The sequence below is a fragment of the Gastrolobium bilobum genome, unplaced genomic scaffold (genome assembly GCF_033153095.1).
Source record: "Gastrolobium bilobum isolate Gb01-03AN ecotype WA unplaced genomic scaffold, APGP_CSIRO_Gbil_v1 utg646, whole genome shotgun sequence".
Classification (NCBI taxonomy): domain Eukaryota; kingdom Viridiplantae; phylum Streptophyta; class Magnoliopsida; order Fabales; family Fabaceae; genus Gastrolobium; species Gastrolobium bilobum.
In genome coordinates, this window is record NW_026897095.1 from 141,282 (window position 1) to 152,900 (window position 11,619).

At 34.0% G+C, this 11,619-nt stretch overlaps 1 protein-coding gene across 2 annotated transcripts; it reads left to right on the forward strand.

The window, feature by feature from the left end:
- The first annotated feature begins 635 nt into the window (after positions 1-635).
- LOC133304087 (U-box domain-containing protein 33-like) lies at positions 636-6,738 on the forward strand. 2 transcript variants are annotated; one of them, XM_061504055.1, is made up of 9 exons: positions 636-1,432; positions 1,924-2,045; positions 2,125-2,246; positions 2,683-2,787; positions 3,028-3,466; positions 3,658-3,798; positions 4,113-4,640; positions 5,064-5,825; positions 6,306-6,738. In XM_061504055.1, the coding sequence occupies exons 1-9, from the start codon at positions 1,159-1,161 to the stop codon at positions 6,486-6,488; spliced, it is 2,676 nt and encodes an 891-aa protein (XP_061360039.1). In that variant the 5' UTR covers positions 636-1,158; the 3' UTR covers positions 6,489-6,738. The 2 variants fall into 2 exon arrangements, with proteins under 2 accessions (XP_061360039.1, XP_061360041.1); XM_061504057.1 differs by having other exon boundaries at positions 3,661-3,798.
- Positions 6,739-11,619: the final 4,881 nt, after the last annotated feature.

Consider the following 11,619-nt stretch of genomic DNA (forward strand, 5'->3'; position numbering starts at 1 on the left):
AGTTCTTAAATAGGAACTCGTCTAATAGACTAATACTATAACTTCTTCAACTTTTGACGTTGAAAGTTTCCACCCATTTCATCAGTGCAACTTTTGAAATTGTTAAATTTGTAATCCACGAAATATAATTTGACAAATAAACACGCTTTTTAATTTTTTTATATTAAAAATATAAGTTTGGTGTTTGTCATATTAAATGACATAAGTTATGTCATTTTAGGAAAGAGATAGAAAGAGCAAAACGGAAATCATGGGAGAAAGAAATTGGATAGTTTTTTTAATTTAAAATTCAAATTTTCTGTGTCTGTATCTCTCTTAAATTGACATAACTTTCTGTCATTTAAAATGTCAAACACTTTTTTCTTAAAATTATATATTATATCTCTGGCGCAATTCTTAAAATTATTTAATATTAATTATAAAATCTTGAATGTATTAATAAAATAGAAAATACAACCCTCATGAACTTAACAAGTAACCACTTTAATGCATTATAATTTTTAACAAACAAAACTATCTCTAAGATTTTTTTTTTTTGCAAAGAATTTAAATAGATTGTATTACATTATGTTTTCAATTTTTACTTTATATAAAGAGTAAGAACATTTGTTTTAAGTCAGCATTTATCTCTATTTTTCTGCAATTTGTTTATCAGTTTGAGGTTAAGACAAGTTTTGTCTTTTTATAAGAGTCGCATAATGTTGAATAGAAGAGGTTCTGACATTGAAACAAACTCGCAACCCCCTCAACCAATTGGGTTTTTCTTTTTATCACCACTCTCTTGGGTTTTCCATCACTCTGTTGAAGATTTTATTTAAACGTGTACTTTTCTGTGTGTGAAACTGTAAAGTGAGTTAGGCTAGGACTCAGTGGGTTAAGGTTAAGCTTTTTTTGTTGTTTTCTTTTTCCTATTAGGAGGAGGAAGGTTTTCTTGAGGATCCTATTTGTGTTGTGCAAATTGAAGATATAGAAAGTTTCAATCTTTTTGAAACAATTTTTTGTGGGTTTGAGAGATTTTGATGATTAAGTTTATGGGGTGTATCATATGGAGATAATTACCAATAGTTGAGAGAGAAAGTTGAGTTTTTTTTGGCAAAAAGAGAGAGAAAGTTGATTTTTTTTATTTTTTATTTTTAAAAATTAGTTGTGTTTGATTTTATGATTATATTTCCTGCATCTGTAACTGTAAGGATGGCTGTGGCGAGTGTGCCTGCAACAACTCAACGGATTGTGGTTGATGAGCCAATCGATTTTGCTGGGGGAGAAGTTTTAGATGAGCCTAATCTTGCTTTGGTTGATGAGCCAATCTATTTTGCTGTGGCAAAAGATGTGAAAGAGAGCAAATTGAATCTGATATGGACAATACAGCACTCTGGAGGAAAGAGGATTTGCATCCTTCACGTTCATGTGCCTGCAACAATGATCCCCATGAGTAAGTTTGCAGAAAATATGTGTTTATATGCTATACTTATGTATATGTGTTTGTTGTTTGATTTTGATACCTTAAATTGCTTGGTTTTTTTCAAGCTTGAAATTTGGTAACAGCTAAACTGACTCAATTTGGACTCAATTTTGGTAATATATTTCATTGAGTATCACTATTTTAGAAATTACCAGGTGATTTAAATTAAAACCAAATAAGGCTAATTTTAGAAATCTAGTTTTAAGATTCAGATGTTGTTGTTGTTTAAATTTTAGTAGTTAAAGATTTACTTGACTGCTTTATGATGTTGTTGGGTGACATTTGTCAAATTGATCATTTGATGTATGTTTTTGTCACTAAAGTAGTTAATTTCAAGAACCAAATTTAACTGTAATATATTGTAACTCTTGAAGGTTCTATCTCTGCTGTGCTATGTTTGTCATTCATACAATTTTCGGTTTCTGATAATGGTCTATAACTTTGATTTTTCTTGGTTATAGTGGGTGCTAAATTTTCTGCAAGTCAAATGAAAGATCAGGAAGTTCGAGCATACCGGGAAATTGAAAGGCAAAGCATGCATAAGATTCTGGATGAATATCTTCTTATCTGTCAACGGATGGGGGTAACTGTTATTGTAGTTCTATTATATGCATAGAATTTCAAAAGTTGTTGAATTTTCCACTAATAACTTTCTAATACAGGTGCGAGCAGAGAAACTGCATATTGAAATGGATAGCATTGAAAAAGGAATTTTAGAACTTGTCTCCCAGCATGGCATCCGAAAGCTTGTTATGGGAGCAGCATCTGATAGGTACCATTCTAGGTAAGAAGCCAGATAAAATTCCCCAAATCACAATATTATTTTGTTCATTTTTCAGGAAATCTGATGATGATATTTATTAGTGTTTCATAAGGAATAAGATAAATAAATTATTGGATTTATGGACACTAATCTTGTGCATGCAAATAGCCATACTTATCTGTTCTGGGATTGGAACTTGTTCAATGACTTTCTTAGCTATGGAGCTGGAACTATATCTCTCCCCTTTGATTTTATTTTCCCCTAAGGATGTTTTGGTTGCATGGAGCAATCATAGTCCTTTCCCAATCCATTCCACTTGTAATTTTGCAGAAATAGTGCTTTATTTCTTAAGTTCTGATGATTAACTATTTGTATCTTGAGAATTTTCCAATCTCTATATCAGTTTTGGTGATGTCAATATTATGTTTTCAATGAGCTCACTTGCATGACATTGCAGGAGAATGATGGACCTCAGATCTAAGAAAGCCATATATGTATGTGACCACGCTCCACCTTCTTGTCATATATATTTTATCTGCAAAGGACACCTTATATACACAAGGTACGAGGCCTTCTAAAATATTAACGTGTTCTGATGTACAAGGGATATAGTGTCACGTGAAAGATAAATGTAATTATGAAGGACGGTTTGTAGTTGCCTAGGAATACTAAGCTCAATATTTAATAATTTCAATACTAGGATGTTCTGCTGCTGAAGTTATCTCTGCCAATAGTTGTGGTTGCTCTTGGTTTTTATTAGTTTGGTTACTGAATTACTGAGGTAAGTATCATATCAATGCAGGGATCGCAGTTTGGATGAAGGTAATGTAGAGGTTGCATCTCCTTCGGTGCAGCAAGTTCCAAACTCTGTGAGACCTTTGAGATCTCAAACGATTGCACTGGGGCAAAATCGTCAGGCAAATTTAACAAATCCTGTTCAAGAGTTATTTCGCAGAGTAAGGTCTGCCAATGATGGACATCGAGTGAGCATTTCTTCTCCAGATAACAGTGAAGTGTTTTCAACTCCACGTAGCAGGATGGTTACAGAAGTAAGTTCTGATGAATCAGATAGGCTGTCGAGGATGATGAGCCCTTCAGGTTTGTCAACATGTTCTGATAGTACAATTGATCCAGCATTGACCCCAAATTTGATTCCTGAGAGCAGTGAGCATGTATTAAACTTGACTTTGAGTCGCGTGAATAAAGAGGATGTTCGTCATCCATCTCCTCCTAGTGTACTGGTACACGAATATTCTTTTTTCTTTCAGCAATGTTTGTGTTTGCTATGGAGCATGTGCATATTTTTGCATGTTGACTTTTTTCAATAGATGGGAGATATTTTTACTTTCTAAAATCTAAATTTTCATTGATGAAGAGATTTTTAATACCTGAGCTTTATGCTAATATTCTGAATAATGTGATTGAACACTAGCAGGATGGTGGAAGGAATGATACTCTCTACGATCAACTTGAACAGGCTATGGCTGAGTCTGCGAATGCTACACGAAATGCATATCAAGAAACTTTTAGGCGTGGGAAAGCTGAAAAAGATGCCTTGGAAGCTATACGCAGGGTAACTGTTCTGCTGCCTGAGTCCTTTTTAGATTTCTGCATTGTGTAGATGATCATGTTTATGATGTGAATAGTTAATTTTTCATTGTTTGTATCCAGTTTTCTAGTTTTTAAATTCTTCTAAGTGGTGAAGCATTTATCAGACCCAAAGAGGTAAACAAGAAAGTGGAGGATGTAAGAATCAACCTTAACCAATGCTAAAGATCATCTGAATGAATAAGCATCATTTTAGGTTGTATTATCTAGTCATGTGCTGAGATTGCAACTTGATACGCCCCCTAATCCTTTCAAATGTTTGAACCACCCAATTGACAGGCTAAAGCTTCTGAAAGCTTATATACAGAGGAGTTGAACCTGAGGAAAATGGTGGAGGAAGAACTGAAAAACCAAAGAGAAGAACTTGATAGTATGAAGAGCCAGAGAGACAAGGTTAAGGATGAATTCCAACTTACCCTTGATCAGAAGTCATCACTAGAGAGTCAAATTGCATCATTGGAACTTACGATAAAGGAGTTGGAGCAGAAGATTATATCTGCTGTGGAACTGTTACAAAGCTATAAGAATGAACGAGATGAGTTGCAGATTCAACGTGATAATGCATTGAGAGATGCTGAGGAGTTGAGGAAAAAACAAGGAGAGGCCTCAAGCACCCACATGCCTCAATTGTTCGCAGAATTCTCTTTTTCAGAGATTGAAGAAGCAACAAATAACTTCAGTCCATCCCTAAAAGTAGGAGAAGGTGGATATGGAAGTATATTTAAAGGTATCCTGCGTCACACCGAGGTGGCTATAAAATTGTTGCACGCCAGCAGCTTGCAAGGACCCATGGAGTTTCAACAGGAGGTGGGCTGGTTTGACTTTTGTGTGATAGTTTAAACATCATCTTATTTTGATCAACAATAATGTATTTGTCCTGTAGCATTTATAATCTGAAAATTCTTAAGATAATGTGCAAGTTGTTATGTGTCCAAGAATGAAATAAATTTGGCCTTAACTGATCTTGCTTGTAACTTTTGGATTGCACTCTAAATAATAAATATCAGTATAAAAGAAAACTGATAAGACTGAGCAGTAACAAATTTTAAAAAAGTCACATTAATTTCTTCTGAAATCCGAACTCCCGTGCTTCTGCATATTTTCTAAAACTTTGTTGTTACACCTTGGCATAATATATTATCAACTTTGTCTCTAAAAAGAAGGGATAGAGGATCCAGATTTGTAGTGAAAAGGATATTTGTTTTAACCCCACTTGTGGTTTTGTATCAGGTTGATGTATTGAGCAAGCTAAGGCATCCCAATCTTATCACACTTATAGGAGCCTGCCCAGAATCTTGGACTCTTATCTATGAGTATTTACCTAATGGAAGCCTTGAAGACCGTCTTGCCTGCAAGGATAATGCTCCTCCATTATCATGGCAAGCTCGAACTCGCATTGCTGCAGAACTGTGCTCTGCTCTCATCTTCCTCCATTCCTGTAAACCTCACAGCATAGTGCATGGTGACGTAAAACCCTCCAATATTCTCCTTGATGCGAACCTTGTTAGTAAGCTTAGTGACTTTGGAATCTGTCGCATATTATCTCATCACAATTATAGTAATACTGCAACACAGTTTTGGAGAACTGACCCGAAGGGAACTTTTGTCTACATGGATCCTGAATTCCTTGCTTCAGGGGAACTTACTCAAAAGTCAGATGTTTATTCATTTGGAATCATATTATTAAGATTGTTGACTGGGAGACCAGCTTTGGGAATAACAAAGGAAGTGCAATATGCATTAGATACCGGAAAGTTGAAATCGTTATTGGATCCTTTGGCTGGAGACTGGCCATTTGTGCAGGCTGAACAGTTGGCTCACTTGGCTTTGAGGTGTTGTGAGATGAACAGAAGAAGCCGGCCAGACCTTAGTTCAGATGTCTGGAGGATACTGAATTCAATGAGGGCTTCTTCTGGAGGCACAAACTCCTTTGGACTAAGTTCTGAAGGGCTTTGTGAACCTCCTTCATATTTTATTTGTCCAATCTTCCAGGTAACTAGCTCTTTCAGTTCATTTCAAATATTATGTCCTCATGATGTTTTGGGATCTCCACACCAATGAACACTTGTCCTTGGAAATGAAACTTTATCAAAATTCTCATTTTTCATTGCAAAGTTAGTCAAGGATATCATGCTTGCCTTTTCCTATTTATTTATTTTTAATTTACTTTATTTCATATCTTTATTTTCTTCACTTGCACAACATTTTCCAAATGAATTGATTGATATAAAAAAATCACTCCTGATTAAATCCTGACTAGCGAGGATAGGGGTGAGAGCAATTCTTGTATGCAGTCTTACTCTTGCATATTTGCAAAGAGACTGTTTCTTGGATTTGAACCCGAGATATTTCAATCACAAAGTAATAGCTTTACCACTCTTTGAGTCTTGTCCTCTATAATTGAATGATATAGCTTTGAATATTAAAGTGTTATCTAAGAAAATTCCCCATGATTATGTTCCTACTTTGCAGGAAGTCATGCGAGATCCACATGTAGCTCCGGATGGTTTTACTTATGAAGCTGAGGCTATAAGAGGATGGCTTGACAGTGGTCATGACACTTCACCAATGACAAATTTGCAGCTTGCACATCACAATCTTGTTCCCAACCGTGCTCTTCGCTCTGCAATCCAGGACTGGCTTCAAAGTAGCTGATCAAGCTTATTATTTTTCTCTGCCCATTTTGATTAAACTGTATATCTACCTGTTTATAACATGTCTAGTTGAAGAAAAGTTGTCATTACATTCTTTTTTACCTTCTATAAGTTTTGTTTCTTGTAGCTCTTTTAAGATATGGAATCACAATTTATACCTATCCTCTTGTATACCTTATGTATAACCACGTGATTATCTTGAGTCGTTTGTAAAGTACACATATTATAACATATATGTTAGAATAGTTTTTGTGGGGTTATCTTTATTTTTTGGTAAATTGTATGTGATTGATTATATTTAGCAGTATGCAATGTTGTTTTTGAATCCTGAGAAGATTGAATAGCAGCAACAGTGCATAACTTCAATGAGAATGTTAAAAAGGTATTAATACGGTCCTTTCCTGTGTGTGGACTAATATATGAAGCAAATAGCAACACTGCAGGTTAGAAGAGAATAGTAAATCCACAAGAACATAAACGGGTGTCTACAAAAATAAACAAAAGGAAGAAATAAATGGAAAGTATGGAAAACTCTATCTCCTGAGGGCTTTATTTATGGGTTTCAATTTTTTCATGCAGTAGGAAATAGATATCTAATGCTATAGATTCATCTTGTGTGTGACTTATATCTATTAAAAAAACAAAAAAAAATATTACACGAAAATTGAAGAGTTACTGATAAAAAAAAAATAACTTTCCTACAATATGAGAGTTATTTCCCCCTTATTTTATTGCACTATTGCAATACACATGTAGCATGTATTGAACCAATTTCAATCATTTATAGTTTATGCACAAAAGTGACACATGCAAACTAATTTTATAAGTTTAAAAATTACATTTAAATATACTTAATTATTGGACTTAAAATCAGCAGTTCAAGAATTGCTTTGGGTGGTTTGTGCACAAGCTTGTGTTTTATAATTTTATTTGATTTATATATATTTCATTCATAAGATATTTTTTTATTTATACTGTAATATTAACATAAAATGGGTCAAATATTTTATAAATATATATAAGATAAATATTAAATAGATATCTTACTTATTATATAATGAGAAGATTTATTTATTTTTTCTAAATTTTAAATTGTAACAAAGGGTTAATCACTTTATTGGATGAAAATAAAACTACTCAAAACTAATAAAATTTCAGTGTCATAAATCTAATAATCATAAATGCTTGAGATTTTTCAACCGTCAGAATTGAAAAGTTACTTAGAAATAAAAATGAGTCTAACTATTATATGAATAACACTACACATAACTTTTATGTAAATCCTAAACCCTAAAAATTAATATATAAAATATTTAAATCAATAAAAAGGAGGAATTTAATATCTATCTCAAGAACCAAAATAGACAAACGCACCTTATCATATTTCTTGAGTATCTTTCGAATTGCAATGACATTTGTGAGTGCATATGTGACTATCTTGGCCTTCTTGAATTAAAGCAGTGTTGATTCCCTTGAAATTTTTCTTTCAACATGGGAAAGTACTTTCTGAAGCCAAAAGCAAGATGTAGTTCAAGCAATTTTAGAGCACGCTATAATATCTAACGTTTCAATGACAAGGGAGGAGAAGGGGAAAAGGTTTCATCACACATTGCATAATCATATTAAGTTAGCTCATAGGTTCTTGAAAATGCATGAATAAAAGTTTAGAACTTACTCTTGTTGAAAGGAAAAATACAAAGGGAAACACACTGCTTTAATTCAAGAAGACAAAGATTTAGTCTCATATGATCCCACATTTTGTATGGTTTTCATGATAAGAAGCAAGTGAGGCTATATTATTTAATAACGGACTTTGAGGTTTAGAAGTGTGTTGTAGAATTGGGTACATGATAATCTCTGAAGTGGGGATTGCTTTGAAACTTAAAAATAAAGAAAAATATAATATAAAGATAAGAAAATAGAGATAAGAGTATAGGAGAAAGAATATAGATAACAAGAAACTAAAGAATGAAGATAAGAGAGAATAAAAAGATAAGTAAAAATAGAGATAGGAGTATAGGAGAAAAAATAGAGATAAAAAGAAACAAAAAAATAAAGATAAGAGAGAATATAAAGATAAGAGAATTGAGAATAGAGAGAAGATAGAGATAAGATCATAGGAGAAAAAATAGAGATAAGAAGAAACTAAAAAATAAAGATAAGAGAGAATATAAAGATAAGAGGATAGAGATAAAAGCATAGGAGAAAGAATAGAGGTAGGAAGAAACTAAAAAATAAAGATAAGAGAGAATAAAAAGATAAGAGAATAGAGAGAAAATAAAGATAGGAACATAGGAGAAAAAAATAGAGATAAGAAGGAACAAAAAAATAAAGATAAGAGAATAGAGAGAAAATTGAGATAAGAGCATAGGAGAAAAAATAAAGATAAGAGAGAATACCAAAATAAGAGAATAGAGACAAAATAGAGATAAAAGTATTGGAGAAAAAATATACATATGAAGAAAAGAAGAAGGGGGGAATAGAGATAAAAGAGAAAATATAAGATGTACAATCGGCATCGATTGTAATGTAAAATTAAAGAGAGTCGTTTCCTACCACTACGCCACCATCACTTGTTGAATAATTTATACCATTTAATATATTTATCACTTTTAAGTTAAGAGAATTATTTGTAATGGGGTTCGAACCCCTTGCATTAAGGATAAACAACATAGCAAATACCACTAAACTACATCAGGTTATTGTGTAGATGGCACCATTTAATATATTTATTATATAATTAAGTATAAAATATAAATTTATATATATATCCGGTTCATGCGGTTCAACCAGTGACCCACCGGTTGAACCATTGACCCAGTGACCCGGTACCTAGACCGGGTCAATGACCAGTCCGGTTCTAATGTAAGTTACACTTTTAATCTTAGTTGTTAATCTCATTTATGTTAAGTGGCTCTGATTCATTAGATATGAGAAATTTTATATCCAAGAAGTCAATGATCAAGATTTGATGTAAGGTGTAAGAATAACATGCCCTATATATATATATATATATATATATATATTTGTGTGTGTGTGTGGACATGATCAACTTGTACCAGTGGGAGAATTGTACTTGTTGGAAAGCAGCATAGAGTATCCTTTGTTTGATCGGATCAGCCTAAACGATGCATGTATATTCTTGACCTCGTCCACACCGACGCCTGCTCCATTGGGCAGAGATCGCTCGGTGAGGTTTTATATTTTATTTCTTGTATTGATGACCATTCCCACAAAGTGTGGGTGTACTTATTGAAATCTAAAGACCAGGTTCTCCAAGCATTTAAGAAATTTCATGTCATGGTAGAAAGAGAAATTGGTAAGAAGCTAAAAATGGTTCAATCGATTAATGCGGGAAGAATATTATGGCCCATTTGATGCTTACTGCCAGGCGGGCTGTATAAGGCTTGAGAAGACGCCCCCCCATGACTTATCGGCTAAACAAAGTTGCCAAGTGAATGAATTGAACAAATGAAGAAAAGGTCAGATGTTTGTTATCTCATGCATGCCAAGCTTCCTAAATCATTCTCGGGTGAAGCCGTTCGAACAACTGTAGACTTTATAAATTTGTCACCATTCAGACCACTTGAAGGAGAAATTCTAAAAGAAGTGTGGACCGGTAGAAAAATAACCTATGATCATTTGAAAATGTTTGTTTGTCGGGCATTTGTACATATTCCCAAAGATGAGAATGCAAAATTTGATGCCAAGACTAAAGAATACATACATCTCGATTAACTGAGATATGAGTTTGGTTACAGATTTTGGGATCTTGCCAACAGAAAATTTGTGAGAAGTTGAGATGTTATTTTCCATGAAGATGAGATCATGAAAGATATCTCGAAGCCCAAAATTTGTGTTACCGACTAGCATGAAGAATATGTTCCCCATGTTTAGGAAAAAACAAGGGAAGAAAATTGTGAAGAGAATATCGACCGGGATGAAGAGCTACTGGTCGACAATAATGAAGTACATGGTGATGTTGATTGCCTAGAAGAAAATGATGTGCAGGACTCTCAAACTAACCGACCAAAAATAAGACACTCTACAAGAGTGAGGCGACCGCCCACTAGTTATCCACCTGATGAGTATATTGTGGTGGCTGAAGAAGGAGAACACCAAAGCTACGAAGAAGCCATGTCAAGCCCCGATCAGAATGAATAGGAAAAGGCAATGCAAGGAGATATGAAGTCTCTGCAAGATAATCAAACTTATGAATGGACTGATCAGTCTAAAAGAAGACAAGTTCTAAAGAACAAATGAATCTATAAAATCAAGCATGAGGCGACTAGCCAAAAGTTGAGATACAAAGCTAAGATTGTAATGAAAGGCTACAATTAGAAGAAAGGTGCAGATTTTGATGAAATAATTGTTCATGTTATGAAGATGACTTTAGTTCGAGAGGTATTTTCTATGGAAGCATCTATGGACTTAGAGATTGAGCAAATAAACATAAAGATTGTATTCCTTCACAGCGACCTAGAAGAGGAGATATATGTGCAGCAACATAAAGGGTTCGTGCGGTAGCTAAAGAAGATTAGGTTTGCTAATTGAAGAAGAGCTTGTATGGCTTGAAGCAAGCACCTTGGCAATGGTATAAGAAGTTTGAATCCTTCATAACCGAGCACAAGTTCATGAAGACAGAGGCCAACCATTGCGTATTCGTTAAGAGGTATGAGGCCGAAGATTTTCTCATTTTATTTTTGTATGTTGATGACATATTGATTGTATGGGAAGATAAAATGAAGATTATCGCCCTAAAGAAGGCGTTGAACTCATCTTTCTCAATGAAGGAACTTGGCCCTGTAAAGCAAATTCTTAGGATAAAGATTATAATAGACTGACCGAGAAAACTACTATGGCTATCTCAATAAAATTATATTGAGAAGATATTGAAGAGATTCAGCATGAACAAAGCCAATATTTTGAGCATTTCCATAGCCGGACACATAAAGCTAAGTCAGAGGCAGTGTCCAAGGACTGATGAGGAGAAAGATGAGATGCTAAAGATCTCGTACTAATCTTCAGTCAAAAGCTTGATGTATGCGATGGTATGTACTAGACTTAACCTAGCATATGCTATTGGAATGGTAAGCCAGTATTTACCTAATCCCGACCGAGAATATTGGGAA

Excerpts from the sequence above, each read along its gene's own strand:
- LOC133304087 (XM_061504055.1), top strand. The coding sequence starts at position 1,159 with ATGATTATATTTCCTGCATCTGTAACTGTAAGGATGGCTGTGGCGAGT. Across the intron at positions 1,433-1,923 it reads TGCAACAATGATCCCCATGA|TGGGTGCTAAATTTTCTGCA; the intron begins GTAAGTTTGCAG and ends TCTTGGTTATAG. Across the intron at positions 5,826-6,305 it reads TTATTTGTCCAATCTTCCAG|GAAGTCATGCGAGATCCACA; the intron begins GTAACTAGCTCT and ends CCTACTTTGCAG.